At 29.7% G+C, this 17,450-nt stretch overlaps 2 protein-coding genes across 2 annotated transcripts; both read right to left on the reverse strand.

The window, feature by feature from the left end:
* Positions 1-11,083: 11,083 nt before the first annotated feature.
* Positions 11,084-12,678, reverse strand: LOC108486709 (photosystem I subunit O-like). Its single transcript, XM_017790905.2, has 4 exons — positions 12,530-12,678; positions 12,187-12,259; positions 11,921-12,097; positions 11,084-11,323 (listed from the first exon to the last, which is right to left on the reverse strand). Exons 1-4 carry the CDS (start codon positions 12,606-12,608, stop codon positions 11,233-11,235), a joined length of 420 nt encoding a protein of 139 aa, XP_017646394.1. The 5' UTR covers positions 12,609-12,678; the 3' UTR covers positions 11,084-11,232.
* A 2,628-nt stretch (positions 12,679-15,306) lies between these two features.
* Positions 15,307-16,571, reverse strand: LOC108485441 (F-box protein At2g27310). Its single transcript, XM_017789280.2, has one exon. The coding sequence runs from the start codon at positions 16,440-16,442 to the stop codon at positions 15,417-15,419; it is 1,026 nt and encodes a 341-aa protein (XP_017644769.1). The 5' UTR covers positions 16,443-16,571; the 3' UTR covers positions 15,307-15,416.
* Between the last annotated feature and the right edge of the window lie 879 nt (positions 16,572-17,450).

Consider the following 17,450-nt stretch of genomic DNA (forward strand, 5'->3'; position numbering starts at 1 on the left):
TTTTGTTTTGTATACACCATTGTACAAATATATGCATTTTATAATAAAGTTCATTTTATTTTATGTGTATTATCAACTTTATGTTATTTTATACATATAATGTCTTTTAAACTCATTCTTTTTGGTATAACATTATCCCATATACATATATCCATCTATTTCTTTTCTTTTAAATTTGTTTGTTTAAACTCCTTTATACATATATACACACATATGTATATATACTTTATAATAAGGTTACTTTTATTTTACGCATGTTATTAATCTTACATTATTCTATACATATAGTTTCTTTTAAATACATATTCTTATCTTTCATTATATAATCTTTCATAACATGGCTTTTAAATTATTATGGTATATATATATGTTTTTATTAATATCTATACTTAATCTATTTATATATTTTATTAAATTTATGTATTTATACCGTAGTTTTTCTTTGTATATATATATGAGCACGCTCAAAACTATTATATAGTTTATTATAAAATTGATTTAAGCATGCATGTATTTCTATGTTTCTACAAATCATTATTTTTAGAAGTTATTTATATATACATATAAATTGTAGAACCATTATGTTTTTAAAGACTATATCGCGTTATACATTTTATTATTATCTGTAATATATTTTACACATATTTTAAAATTTTCACACTATAAATCCTCATTTTAAAACCAATATTATTTAATGTTTTGGTATGATATCCGATTTAGACATATTCATTTTATAATATGCATCAAATATATATATCCCTAGTTTTTTTTTATAGATTTAAAGTGCCTCAATTCATTAATTCGCATGTCGTATAAATTATTGGTTCATTAGATCGTCTCTGTTCCGACATACTACTTTGACTTTTAAGTTCTATTTTGTTTTGCATATATTTTGTTGTTTGTTCTATATCGTAACATATACATTATCATTGCATGGTATTCGTTTTGTTGATATGTCAATTATTATTCATACGTGATTGAAATTAGGTCATAATTTTTAGATTAATTGTATTTAATTGCTTATTCTGCTAGTCGATTAATATTCTTACTAATCAAGCATCGTATCTTCATATGTGCCTTTACCCCATGTCATTGTTTCACTTGATTTTTGAAATGTGGTTCTATAAAACCCAAATTTTATGATTAATTTGGTCTTATTTCAAATCGAATTAATACGTCTTAAGCTAGCTTTATAATCATTCATTCAAAAATTCTTCAAAACGAAGACGAGATTCGATTTTTGGCAATTCGCGAAATGGTGCCCTAACGTGTTGGGTTGCAATTTCGCGCTTGCTCAAAATAATCGAATATCACTTGAAATTTTCATTCATGTCTTTTAAAATTCTTCAAAACGAAGACGAGATTCGATATTGAGTAATTCACGGAATCGTGCCCTAACGCGTTGGGTTGCAATTTCGCGTTTGCTCAAAATAATCGAGTATCCCTTTAAGATTTCATTCATATCTTCTAAAAATTATTTAAAACAAAGGTAATATTCGGCATTTAACAATTCGAGAATCATGCCCTATCGTGCTGGGTTGTGATTTCTCGTTTGCTCAAAATGATCGAACATTCCTTTACATTCTCACTCATGTTTATAAAAAATACTTAAAAACGAAGACGATGTTCAATGTTTGGCGATTTGAGAATCGAGCCCTATCGTGCTGGGTTGCGTTTTTTCATTTGTCCAAAATAATCGAATATCTCCTCAGAATTTCATACGTATTTTAAGGTAATGCAATGGTCAATGTTTGGAAATTCGAGGAATCGTACCCTACTGTGCTGGGTTTCGATTTTTCGTTGGACCAAATAGTTGGGCATCCTTTTGTTAATTTCAAATTATAGACTTTCGGACGTCGAAACAGGAAGATTTTTGGCAACCCACTCGGGTTATTCAAACATTATTAAAAAAGAACCACATTTCAAAAACGTTTTTAATTTTAGACATAAGGACAGTATTTAATCGATTTGGTACCAATTTTGGGCGTAGTGAGGGTGCTAACCCTTCCTCATACGTAACTGACTCCCGAGCTCGTTTTCTAAAATTTTCGTAGACCATAATCGGTGTTTTAGTAAACTGAAAATGTTTTATTAAAATAACCAAATCCTTAGGTGATCCGGTCACATCAAAACACAAGATCGGTGGCGACTCCATCTTGCTATTTTTCAAAAGTCGATTCCCCCATTTTCACCAAATTTTAAATTTCGATGGATGGTTTCGACAATTTTTATGCAATTCAAAATTCAAAATTTCAGTTCAATATCAATTTGTCTCATATGATCGGGTATAACATGCAATACAACCAAATTTGGGTTTAAGTCAAGCTTAGAAAGTTTTAGATTAACCCGGTATCAATCATGGATCAATTTGAAGAAAATGCAAAAAACATGGAATATTTTGTAGACAGAAGTCACACGGTTGTGTTTCCCGACCGTGTGAAAGGCTGAGGCTATCTGGAGTTGGAGTTACACGGCCATGCAAACAAACCGTGTAACTCACTATGGTCGTGTGGGTCAAAAGTGCAATTAATCAGGATTTGTCACATGGTCATGTCGTCGGGTCGTGTGACAGGTTGTGACATGTGCTTTCGAGAGTTAGGCTAATTTAGGCGGATTTGAAGCTAAGAAATCGCCTAAGATTGTGCGGTTTGCCAAATTTAAGTTTTACCTCTATGACAGTTGGTATCAAAGCTAAGGTCCGAAGGCGTCGGTTGAGATAACAAAAGAAGTAGGTGAGCAGATTCAGCCTAAAGAGACCCGTAGTAGGGGCAAAAAAGCTAGTAGTTTGAGGGATATGTTGTCAGCTTTGGAAGGTAGAGTTGCCAAACTTTACGGCTCCATGAGTGATTTGAGGGAGACCCTTGAGATAGTTGATGGGCATACCATAGAGTTGGAATCAAGGCAAGATCAACTCAAGGAACAAGTAGTAGAGACCCTTAATGTTAATGTGGATGTGATGCAAGGGGTCCTCAATACTGTTGTGGGTGAGTTGATCATACTCATGGTTGAGTCCAACTAAAAAATCATAGACTCATTCATTTTCAACAAGTATTTGGAACTTAATAGCATCTTAAGCATAATCTACTTGAAAGTCTTGATAGTAATCCAATGCTTGCCACAACCCATTAAGATTAGCATAATAATGAGAAATTGACATATCACCTTACTTTGTACTATGGATCTTATTTCGTAACTCAAATATTTGAACATCATTTCCCACTTGTGAATAAGTGAGAGTAGTTACACTCCATATTTTTGCCGTGATGTCAAACAATAAATATGTTCTAGAGATGTGTAGTTGCATTGAGTTAGTTAGCCAAGACATGACAAGTGACTTTTCTGAATCCCACAATTTGGATGTAGATTCGCTAACAACAGGCTTCTTATTAGCACCCTTAATATAGCCTTGATGAACAATAAACATGATCGAGACTAAGCAAGATAGTTGTTTCTATCAAGTTTGATGTGGCTAATTTGTAGAGGCAGGTTGTCGGAACTTATGACATTTTTTATCTGTTGCTATCATTTAAAAAAAAAGAAAATGAAAAAAAAACTCCAAAAAAGACAACAACCAACAATAGAAAAACCAAGAAATAAAAAATCTCAAAAATTTCAACCTTACCAAATCAAGAAATTTTTAAAGAGAAATGTGAGAATATAGCTTCAAGATCGATGATGATGGTGAAATGAACAAACTCCGCCGAAGTAAGCGTCACGTGCCAATGTGTAGAGGATCGACAGTGGCTAATAGAGTTGCATAAGGCTCACGCAAATCTCTTTTAGACACCAGCTTCTAGGGTTTTGTTGGCGATGAAGCTCCAACTCCTTTAGGACCAATGGTGAGAAAAAATAACAACCTTAAGGGGATGAGTACCAATTTGGGGATTTTTCTAAGGTTTATGCTATTTCAAAGAAGGATAAAACCTTTGATACCATGATGAAATTAGATATCTGAGGGATGAATTTTGAAGAGATTTGAATAATCTCACTCATTTATGAAAAAGATGATTACTCAGGTTATTTATATAAAGAGAAAAACCTTATCTAAGGAAAGAAATAATATACAATCCATAATATCATGTTTATCTAATCTCTAATTAACAACAATAGAATGAATCTTTGTAGTCAACATTTTAGACTATCGAAACAATTAAGGTTGTCAACAATTTATTAGCACCTTGCTTATAGAAATTGAAATTGAATCTCTTACATTTCTGAAACAAATACAAGTTATTTATCCAGAAAGTGGATTTTTTTTTCTTTTTAATAAATGCATCTACAAGATAATCACATGTGAGTTATCAAATCATCACTTGTAGTTTGCGAGATTACTCTTTTAAATAATTAGTTTAAGAAGAAAACTTTCATATACATTTGAGACAATTCTTGCTAATTTTGGTGAGTTTATTTTTCAGGTTTTTAATGCTTACTTTATGATAGATTATCAATGTGAGTATCAAAAAAGCTTGTTATTTATACGTATAAAATGGTTTAGTAGAATTAATTACTAAATGTCTCCGGTTAACAGCTAAATCATATCTTTTGAGAACAAAACTTTTGTATATGTATAATGATATGATATTTTACATGAATCGGCACTTACACGCATCATGGCAATAAGTTATGATAAATACTCCCTATTACAATTGGATTTTGGTTAAGAGCTAAATGCAACCTATTTCAAAAAATTTCGAATGTACAATTTAATTGCATGTTGCCCCACCACAATGCACGAAATGGGTGATGAATTGCTAAACTAACTATAATTACGATAAAGGCAAGCGCACCTATCGATTAATAGTATCGCTATGGTGAGTCGGGAATATCGTATCCACGAGGATTAAAAGTACCAGTAATTACCTTTTTTCTATTATTTAGCCTATAAATTGAAAGGGTTATTTTTAACCTAAAATTTAACTAAACTAATTACTAAGAACACAACAGAGAATGAATTAAGAAAATAATCGAATAAACCAATGAGATAGACAATACCCAGGAAAGAATCCACCTAGACTTCACTTATTATTCTAAATCTGAATTAAACGATTTATTCACTTGTGCCTTGATCCATAGAAATCCCTAAATTATATTAATACCTCTTTCGAGAGTAAAAACAACTGACTCTAGGTTGATTAACTAAAATCTCTTTCTAATTAAAACCCTTATTGTCGCATTAACTCGATCTATGAATTCCCCTATTAGGTTTGACTCTAATCCTATAGATTTATGTCGTCCTATTTCTAGGATTGCATACAACTCCACTCAATTATACTAGATCTACTCTTAAACAAGGACTTTTGCTCTACTGAATAAGCACATTCAACATGATTCAATATCCTGAAAATATCAAAACACGAAATAAGCAAACATAATTGAGAACAAGAATTCAAGTATTTATCATGTAAATCAGAAATTAAATAACAAGATCCATCATAGGTTTCATCTTCCCTAGGTATCTAGGGAATTTAGTTCATAATCTAGAATGAAAACATCTCAAAGTTAGGAAAACAACAAGATATAAAGAAACCCAAGAAAACTTCTAAAGAAATTAAATGGAGATTTTCAATCTTGAAGGAGATCCTGCATCTAAGTTGAATCTTGTGGCATTCTGTGAGTCTTTTCTTCGTTCTTCTCTACGTGTCTCCTTAGGTCATTTTCTACTATGTATTTATAAAGTTTAGAATGCTCAAAAAGCCTAAAAATAGGGTTTTTCCACGTGTTTGGGAAACAGGGAGCGATATCGACACGGACTAACACATGGGTGTGTGGCTCGCTCATGTGGCTCATACAGGCATGTGCCCAGCCCGTGTGGGAATGCCCAGGTTGTGTGGTTCCTGAAGATAGCTCTTTTTGTTCGATTTTGGCCTATTTTTTGCTCATTTAACTTTCCTATTCTCACCTAAGTATAGAAACATGAATCTAGAGGATTAGGAGCATCAAATTCACTAATTTACATAATAAATCATCCAAAAACGCATCAAGAATGAGATTGAAAACATGTTACTTTTATGGCTTATCAATGGGTATTCAAAGAAAGTTTGGTATATATATTAATTATGGATCTCTTTTTAATATTAAATATTTTGATTGAATCGAAGATTCAAATATGATGTGATTTATTACTTTTTTTATTTGATAGTTTTTCCAATATTAGGGGGATAGAAATAACCATTGGATGAAATAATTACTTAGAATGAATTATCATTATTCTAGATCTTCTAGAAAGCAATTTGAACCAGAAGTTCAAAAGATAATTCACTTTATTGCAAGTTAATTGCTAGATGCATTTACTTACCAAATGAGAACAATCAAGTGTTATATACCAACTGATGTTTTGAAGTCTCGACAAGACAATATATTAGAATAAATGAAAGTAATGCATGCCTGAAGCATAGTAAATCAATTGGTTCCAAAGATGAAAATTCTTTGTAAAATAAAATAAAAAATCTAAATGGTTATATAGTGGAGTTATCTCCTGAACAGACCCAAGACATAATTAATCATTAGAACTCTAGCAGAGATTTAGGTACCTAAAGATGAAAATTGTGAAAATAAAGGAATCTTGATAAGTTACGTCAATACGAAAAACTATGGGACCATGAACATGAAAACTTGTCGACAACGATTTTGCAATGTTGAAATAATGAAAAAAATGAGGATATTGAATAACTTTGTTGAGAAATATAGACATGAAGTAGATTGACCAAAATAGAAAAACGCAATTGAAATAAAATTAAATTTGTGAAGTTTTTGACCAATAGTCCAAACATCTAAAGGTTTGGGGTACAAGTGAGTAGTTTTGTGAAAACAAAATGAGGAAAAAATTAAATTTTTTTGCTAAGTCTCAGCATAGATATAATATCCTTTTGTGGTGGATGCAATAAACTTTAGGTATCTTATTAATATGGCAATTCATGAAAGATTTGGCATGCGTCTAATATTTATTGTTACAACATTTTATATGAAACACTACATAGTAAAATTTATATTAAAATCCTTGAAGGATTTAGAATGCTAGAAGCATATAAAAATTAATGTGAAACTGTTAAATATATTTGTGTAAATATTTAATGATTTGATTGGAACATATGCATTATCATACAAGGATCATGATCAAAGTTGATTATAATTATTGTTGGAACTCTTGAAGAGACCAAAATATATTTTCACATAAAATTCTTCCCCACTCATGACTTTTAGAAGAATGATGATATAAACATTTATAAAATCTATTCAAGTTATCATTTGAAAAACTAATATCCAATATTGAGATAAGTAGAATATAAGATATTATGCGACGTTGTCATAAGAGGGAGTAAATATGTGTTGTACTCTTTTTTTCTTAATTGAGATTTTATCCCACTGAGCTTTTCAGATAAGATTTTTAATGAAGCAACATGCCATACGTATTATAGATATGTGTACTTTATCTTAGGTTGTACTCTATTTATTCTCTATTTTATAATAATTTCATAATTTTAATATTAATATTATAATAATTTATATTATTTAGACGCTTTTAGATAAAAGAAATAATTTAAATATATTCTTTTAAAATGAAGATTTATTTGGAGACAAATATTGACCATGAAACAAATTTTACAATTTTTAATATTAAAACCATTAAATTAAAATTTCCTTGTACACATTTTCCACAAATCCAATATTCCACAAATCCAATAAAAGGATCCCTACTTAAAGCCTACAATCCTAAGATCATTAAAAATTTCAGTAACTTCACCTACTTGATATCATGTAAAACCAGTAAACTTTTACCAATTAATCTCTTATTCATAACATGTAGGTCCAAGTCTTTAATGAGTTTAAAAACCCCTTAATTAAACTTTCATCTAAACCTTCTATATATCAGTTCTTATTAGTTCCAATTTTCGACCCATCATTCAAAATTTCAAACTCAACTTGGTCATACAAAAGCTATAAATATATTAATACAAAAATAACATTTAGTACATTGTCACGGGAGTTTTGAGATCTCGTAACTAGGGTTAAGAATTTAACAAAATTTTAAAATTATTTATAGAATAAAAATATATTGTTAATGTATCAAATACAAACCCTTAATACAATATATAAAACAAAATTAAATTAAATTTACATGCTTTCATAATCTTTAATACGTTTAATGCTTCTTTTTTAATTTTTTCTACATTCATATTGGATTTAGTTACGTACTTTGATTTAATTAATTTTAATCTTTTGTTTTTGAATTAGTCAATTTTAGTCTTTGTATTTTTTAATTTTAAAATATTAGTCCTGACCAAATAGTCGATTTAGCCCACGTTCTACAACTGGATTATTTTTAGCGTTATATTTTTCAATTTTCAAAATTTGACTCTTAATGTAAACAACATTTGTATAATTTATTAATTGGCTTTTTGTGAGTAATATGTGAAAATAGTAGGTTGACATGGCATTGCAATGAATTTTAAAAATATCATTACTTAATAACTAAATTAAATAGCTACCTTGTGGTTAAGACTAAAATTTTAAAATTGTAAAAATATAGGAACTAAAATAATCAAATTAATGTAAATAGACTAAATCCACAACTTATACATAGTAGAGGTACTAATAACAAAATATAACCTTTGTACAAGTCAACTTTTTGAATAATTTAAAAAAGAGTTATTTATTTTAAAATTCAAAGATTAAATTATATTGAAAAAACATTTTTTTATCAATTATGGCATACATGGATAGAAAAAATAATGTAACAAATTTATAAAAAAATTATATAAGAAATAAATGTGATTTTGGTTGAAATAGTAAAGTTGAGAAAATGAAGGTTTTAAGATCTTGAGTTCAAATCTCACCGTATATGCATGTATTTTTCTAAATTATTTGTAAAATACCCTTAAAATTACATTTTAGTTTGGACCCGATTGAGAGTGACACAAACTCAATCAAAATTTTAAATAATAATATATGATTTGAAACTTTAGATGCATAATAAATAATTATATTACTAAATCTAATGATTGATTTGTAAAATATTAATCATAAAAATCTACATAAATGGTCATCTAATTATACTTGTGTTCTTGTTTTGGTCATTAACTTTAAATTTTTTAATTTAAGCACTAATGTTTGGATTCATTCTTGTTTTGGTTATACGTGATTAATTTGATAATAGAAAGTCTTTTTCTAACTGGTATAATAACACATTTAGTCCTCAACACTTACATATTCTATCAATTTGATCCTAATTCTCAATAATTCAATAAATTTAACCCTTTTAGGAAGTTTGAGGATCAAATTGATAGAATTTGTAAATGTGAAGGGTTAAATTTAACCATTAACTGTTGGTTGGTCGTTGATTGGTTGTTGACCTAATATTTTATTATTTTTTATTTTTAATCTATTTATATTGTTAATACATATAGATGCCACATGATAATTCTTAATTGGATTGAAGTGCAATGTGGCACATTCTAACTGGGCTACATTTTAATCAATTTTTTTTTAAAAAGGTAGTGGAAATAAATGGTAACAAAATATAAGTTTAAGTACTAATCTGACTAAAAAAATTCAAAAGGGGAAATAATGTTTTAAGCATAAAATACAATTTAGATAAATTACTTAAAAAGTTGGAGGCTCATTGATTTGTCCAAATCAACATAAAAGAAGCAAGCAACTCTTCAACTCTTTACCAAACTTTGCAACCCTAATTTCACTTTCAAGCAAAAATTGAAAGAAATCTTGCACACTTAAATTTAGCAATAATTTTAAAAATAAAAATAGAATTGTAGAGAAGAGACGAGAGGGAGGACAAAAATATTTGGAAAGCCATCAACCGGTACTTGAAGGTTGCTAGTCGATAGGGTGACTGTGAAATTTTGTAATAGAAAAAGGAATTTTTTTTTACATGGTAGTTGTTAACACTTTCCAAGTAAAATTGTGTGAACCAAAATGCTCCTCAGTCTTTTTAACTTCTTAATTGCTTCAATCAGTAGATACCCATTTTGGATGAAAACAAGCATCACTTTTGATATCAATGAAAGAAATGAAGCATACTCTCGTTATGCTCTCCATGAATCCAAACGGAAAAATGTTGTCAAACAATTTCTTTTTATCTTTTATTCAATTGGAATTCTCTATAAATAAATTATTATATAGGGTGTGAGGATTAGAAAGTGTTTTATTAATTAATTTATGTTATTTATGTCAATCAATATTTTCTTTTATCTCTTTCTATAAATAAATAACATTGGTAGAGTTATTTACATAAATTTTACACATGAATTTCATATATTGTTTTTTGCCTAAAAGTTGTGATAATTTATTTCCTAAGAATAAATTATAATTTTTGAAAATTACAATTTGTACTGTGAGAATTACTTTCTTACAGGAACTAATTAAACTATCTATTGTTTTGTATTTAGTTCGTGTTACTTAAGTCCACACTCGACACAATTCGACCTATAAGCATAGTGGTGAAGGACGTTCGGTTGAAAGCTAAGAACAATACAAATTGCTTGAAAAATCAACTGTTTTTTTTTACAGATTTAATCAAAGAATTTGATTTAAATCCTAATTATACTAATTTTTTTGAGGAAAAATATATGCAATTATCATTGAATTAAAATGCTTTTTTTTTTAATTCTTTTTAATATAACAATTTTTAGAAAAAGTGCCATGAAGGTTCTATATTAAGAGTTAGACGTATTTTGTCTCTCTCTATTAAAAATAAATAAATTAGTCATTGTACGTTAGATTAAATAGTAAATTGGTTATTTATGTTAAAAATTCTATCTATTTGTACTGTTAAAACTGATGAAACTGATAAAATAACCAAATAATGATATGTCGTATGTCATGTGTACCTCATGCTGATGTACGAGGACTAATTTTTAACGATAGAAATGGATGAAATTTTTAACAGAAGAACTAGTTTACTCTTTGATTTAATATATAAGGATTAATTTACTTATTTTTTTAGTAGAGAAGGTAAAATGTAATTAAACTTACCGTACAAAGACTTTCATAGTATATTTACCAATAATTAAAAGAAAAAAGACTAACTTTTTGGTATAGGCCTAAAGTCAAAAGAAATGAGAATTAATTTTAGTTAGGAGAATCCGTCTTTTTTGCATTGAAAGGGACATAAAGTGCATTGCAATTATAGGGAAATGATGAATTTAAGAAAGAAAGAAAACCAAAATAATATCATATTTCATAAATAATTACAGGTTAAAAGAAAATAATAAAAAATTAAAAGTAGTCCTCAGTCCTTCCCTTGAATCCAATTTGTCCAAATGTAAGAGTGATGAACAGTCCCAAGTGCCATAATACCAACCACAACCTGCTCATTTATCAATTAATACCATATGAGAAATGGGGTTTTTGTTTTTTTGTTTTTTAATCTTCAATGAATAGACTAACAACAATTGAAACCAATGTTAAGAAAATAAATCAAACTTCTCCTTCTCCATGCCTTTATAGGGATGATAATTTTTTCCAATTAAGTTGTTCGTCCACTGATAAAAAGTGAATATTAGATTTACAGTTTAAGTTTAAAAGTCGATTGATTGTTAATTCAATTTGTATTGATATTATTATTAATATAAGAAGATTTGGGTTTAAGTACCCTAAAGCGTATTATCCTTCTATTTAAAAGTTGAGAGAAACTATAAGTAATTTTAGACGTAATATCAAAAAGAATAAATATGATAAAAAAATTAGTGAAAGAAAAATTCAAATTCAATTGGTTTGGGTTATGTCTCCAAAAAAAAGTTTTTAAAATCACTTCAACAAAGAACAAAGTGGACAAGATGGTTCCATGGTCTAATGGTGAGGCCCATACTGGAAAATGGGCAAAACTTGTCTACAAATTATGAACCCAAAGTACAAATGGCATTGAAAAATCTATAGCAAAAGAAATAGTGTAAAATATAATTACCAAAACTGAGAAGTAAGAGGAGGAGTAGTGAAGTGAGCAAGCTCGGTTCCAATGCTCTCAAACAAAAGCCCCGTTAAGCTCTTGCCATTGATTGCCGGTATGCTTGACGGAGCAATCCATCCGATCAGCCCAAATCCTATTACGTTGAAGTCCCTACGCTGCCAGTCCCTCTCAAAGCTTCCCATTATCCAATCACAATTAACAATTTAATCCCTCGAAGCATCATATTAATACTCACAAATCAACATTTTGCTGTCACAACTTACCATGTGAACTTTCCCCCGCAAGCACCGGCCAGCCTCAAAGGGTTCCTACCCCTCACACTTGATTTCAAAAACCCTGAAATCGTACATTCACTCACTTAAAACTTAACACACAACTAAAAATACAATTAACAATTATATCAACCAATTATTGCTAGCGTTAAGTTAAATTTAAACTCACCCACGCATGTTTTACACAGGTGAAACTCATATTTGAGAGCTCAGCATTCTTGAAAATCTCAACTTTACCCATTGAGTCGAAAAGTGATAGACAAAATGTATGTTATTGTTTTACGGTACTTTACGAATTTGGGTCTCACTGTTCATGATAAAATAAAAAGTGTACCTGAAGAGAGGCAGGTTTTGTTCGGTGGGGATGAGAAGGAGGTGGCGCTGGTTGATGGGCTTGAAAATGTAGCTGCCATTATTGGGGGGTATGGCTTTTGAGTGCAAGTGGTGACTGATTGATTATGAATATTGGGAAGCTTGTGGGATCGTATGATCGTAGGTGGGGATGAAGATTTTGTTGGATGGTAATTTATTCAATAGCTTTATGCCACGTAAGAATTGAGTGGATAAAGTGGGCTCTCCTTACCTTGTTGACTGATAATCCTATACACCAATTGGATTATGCTTTTATATATACTAGTATTATATTTTACAATTTTTATTTTATTAGCACTAAAATTAATTTTAAAATAAATTTAATTAAATTATGACTATTTTAGATCTTTTATTAGAAAAATTAAATGTATTATAATTATTTAAGATTAGATAAGATTTCAAATCAACGAATAAATTAATGTTTTGATCAATCATTTTAAATATATACTTTGAAATTAAACAAATTTATATTTTGGTAGGATATGAACATTTAATATTCTCAACTCACCTACAAAACTATTTAAATGCATTCATGTGAAAAAAAAATAGTTATGGTTTTGATATTGTGTTCATACTATCGTATTAAATGATCTTAATTGCTTACTTTCTATTCATATTATGCATATGGCTTTATATGAATTAACCGTTTTTACAAACATATTTTTCAATTGAGCTACGGTAATTAAAAGGAAAGTTTTAGAAACTTTTGGTGTTTTATTGTGTATGAAAATTAGGAAAGAAGAAAAAATTCTATTTCAATTTCAGCCATAAATTTAATTTCATCTAATGGCCAAAAACCTCATTCTTTCTTTCTTCTTTTCACTACAGTTTTAACGTGTTTGTTCATCGCTTCTTGTGTTATTTTGTGTTTAGTAACCGAGCTCAAACCATCAAAATTTTGTTTGTGTCCATTTGTTTATTTTAAAGTTATTCATATTCGATTCATATTTGTTTAAATTTTAAATATTATTTTCAAATTTAGTTTGTTTATTATTTGGTATATTCAAATTCAGTTTATTCAGTGTTTGTAAACATGTTTAATTAATTAATGTTCACGTACATTAAATAAGCATGTTCACAAATAATAAACCAAGGAAATAAAAAATAAATCAACTAAATTTAAATATAAAAACAAAAGAAAATATATAATAAGTATTTTCATAAGAAAATATTATCTTTAAACGAGTTAATAAATAAATTTATTCGAAACATAAACAAACCAAACACACATTTATTTAAACTCATTCATTTAATAAAATAAGCGTACATTATTTATTCATACTCATTTATTTAACAATCAATTTTTGATAGTTGAATTGTGATGTTATAGATAATAATTTTCTTAGCAAGCAATCTGAGTAAATGATTTTTTTTTTTTAAAAGAAAAAAGGAGGAAGTAGCTTTGAATGAGTAAAAATGGTGGGACGGTGCGGAAGAGTAAAATTGACGTGTAGTTAAAATCAATTACATGCTAATTTTGACAACTCAGACGGGGTTTATTATTATCCGGCTGCTGCCGGTAATTAATTTTAATTTCAATTTTGGTGCAAATATATTTACTTTTTTAACTTTTACTGCCGGTATATGTAAATATTATATGATTTGTATAAACAAAAATTAAAATAAAATTACTTGTCTTTTCCTTTTTTTCCGACGATTTTGATAAAAATAAATGTTACGTTTAGATTTGATTCCAAAATCAATTTAAGTTAAATTATGATATGATGTGGTTGATAGTAGGGTAATGAGATGGTAATTAAATTAAGTTAATAGTGTGGCTCATAATTATAGACTAATAATTAAGGAAGCATTTAAAACTTAAGGAACTAACCTAGAATTAAAAGTTTCTTAAAATGCTCATGTTACTTACTTTATAAGTATGTATACTGTCATATATATAAAATAAACAAAAATTAAATTAAATTATTTCTTTTTTCTTTTTCTTATCTAATGAAGTCGACAAAAATTAAATATTATTATATTTATATATGATTCTTAAATCAATTTAAATTAAATTATTATATGATTTGATATGATTCATAGTGAGGTATATAATATAATAATTAAATTAATTATTTCATAATATAATTAAATTAAGTTAATGATAGGGCCGTAATTATAGGCTTCCATGAACCCTTTGTCCTTTGTTTTTGTTGTGCTGAATTTAAAATTTGTTTGAAGTATTTAAATTTGAATCCAAATTTGTAACTTTTTAATGTTAGAGTAAAACATATGGCAAGAAAGAAAATAATATCATATCATAAATAAAATTATTCTATCCAATTATTTTTTTAAATTTAGTTTAATTATGAAAGTATTTAAAACTTTTAAAAGATATAAGATCTAGAACTACTCATAACTTACCATCAACAGATTAGGTGAAACTTAACACTGACGGAGGTTTCTCTCCTAAAAAATCCTATATTTCAATAAAGGGGTGTTCTGAAATCAAGATGGAACCTGGTTATTTGACTTTATAATGATAGTTGGTTATTTTACCAATATATATATATAATTTTTGTAATATAATGTTTCATATATAATGAATAATGACAACGTGAATATGATTATAATTTTAATCAGAAACATCCATTTGGCGTCAAAACGAAATATTGGTACCGAACCCTTAGAATCTAAGGAAGAAATATTGTGACGCAGTCATGAGCAAGCAGTCTAAGTAAGCCCGATTGTTAAATGCATGAGAGCAACATCCATTTTGAATTGGAGTAGTCGGTCAAATTAATCATAAATAATTAATTTCATGAACTTTGGATATGGTAAAAATTTATACATTTGACTGTCAAATTTGAATTTCATATTTTACTATACAGTAAATATTGGTGTTGTTTTTACTTGAACAATATAGCCGACCAAAAGGAAACAAAACCCACGACGCCAACCGTAATGCAGACCAAATCCAATACCCTTTCTTTCCTTTGATTCTCTTCTTTCCTCTTCCTTTTCCTCTCTTGGAATTCCTCGTATTTTACTTTCCCTTCATTTCCCTCCCCTCCTTTCCTCCTCCCCTGCTCTATCACCCCTTCCAAAATGACTACACTCTCCTTCCCATTCAACCCTTTCCCTTCCATGTCCTCCATTACCATGCACACTTCCCTCACGTGCATTTCCCCTCCTTCTTTTCCGCAGCACGTGACCACTACCCCACACTCTACCAACTCTTTGGATGATCCTCGCCCTTCATCTCCTGCTGTCACTGTCCCAAACCGCACCTGCACATCACCTGTTAACCAGTGCCGCTGCACCGAAACCGCTCTCCTACTCGACAAGTTCACCGCCTTCTTCCGGGTCGGGTTAATAACGATCCAGCTTAAACTCAAGTTCTCTTCCAAATGTTTTAGCCAGGCTTCATCTTGACTGCCACCGAGATACTTTACCGGCGTCGAAGCCGAATCTTTCGGGTCAAGTAAATCCACCCGGAACGGGGAACACAAAAACCAGCTGCTTGACGTGTCCATTTCTTCGACTTTAGAATAAATAATCTGGTTTTGATAATAAACATCAACGGCAAAGATTAATTCCGTTGGCAGAGTGCAAGAGTTGACGTCCAGCTTCAACGGTTGGAGATCGGGGAAGGGGAAAGAATCGGAGAAGAATGAGCGGTGGCCGGAGGGGAAAGTAGAGATGATTTGTTGAAGACGTGGATGGTTGAGGGAAGGCCAAGTGGAAGAACAAATGTTAAACCAGAGAATATCATCGGTGGAGAGGGCGTGTAATTGAGAGGAAACGCAGGCGAGGGAGGCGAGGGAAGGGCCGTCGAGTAGGGCGAGGATGTGGGATTGGAAGATGTCAGGATGGAGGGCGGAGATTGGGGTGTTGTCGCCTTGATGAAGGGGCAGGGATGTTGTGGAATTCATTTGCTTTCTCTATTTGTTGTTTTAAGAGAGAGAGGGGAATTGGGTTTTATAGGGGGGATTCAATGTGGTAAAAAGAAGTGAAATTTTGGGTAATTCAATGGGAGTCAAACACGGACCATTCCCAAATTTCTCTTCTCCATTCAAATAATGGAAATTTTGAATATATCAACGTCTTACCTTCTTTGGTTTCCAGTTCTTTTTTGTCCTTACATTATTTAATATTTTTATTATTTTCTTAGGTAAATAAATAAATTTAGAAATTCATTCATCTGACTTTTACAAAGGATAAGACAGCCAGGTGGCAGTAGCAAAACCCTGTTGGGTTGACTACAAGAGTGAGAAAACAGGATAAAAAGTCTTGAGCCGACTGCTGAATTAAATTACAATTCTAATTAATATTTAGATTTGATAAACATGCAAGTTTTCAACTATGAGGATTTCCTGATTTTTATGACAATTATTATTTACTCCACTTAATTTAAATGTCGTGTTCAAATTCTCACTTCTCTTTTTTCTTTTTGAAAAGAAGTTTATTCCTCTTTAAAATAAAATAAATAGAGATAGGAGACAAACAAAGTTAAAACTCTATTTATATTTATATCTGAATTGTTGAGTCCACTACCATTATCACTAAAGTAAAAGGGTTTTAATTTTCACAATAATCCCCCAACTCTTCTTTTTCAATGCAAGTGTGCTGCTTTGTCAAAAATCATAATTATTAGATGTAACGGGAACAGTATCAACATGGTACCATCTTAATCACTCTTTTTTTTTTTTTTTTTTTTACATATAATGCATATTCCAATCGCTTTTGCTTATCATCTTCTCTTGATCTAGTGAAGTCTTTATTAAAAATAATAATATTAATTAGTGGGAGACAAACCAATTCGTCAAAGAAATAATATAAAATGTGGAAAAGAAGTGTGATTAATTAATTAATTAACTCTTTAGAGTCTACGAACCCAAAAAAAAAAAAAGTCTACAGAGAACCCCATCTTTGTTCAGCTA

Source organism: Gossypium arboreum, chromosome 7, assembly GCF_025698485.1.
Source record: "Gossypium arboreum isolate Shixiya-1 chromosome 7, ASM2569848v2, whole genome shotgun sequence".
NCBI lineage: Eukaryota > Viridiplantae > Streptophyta > Magnoliopsida > Malvales > Malvaceae > Gossypium > Gossypium arboreum.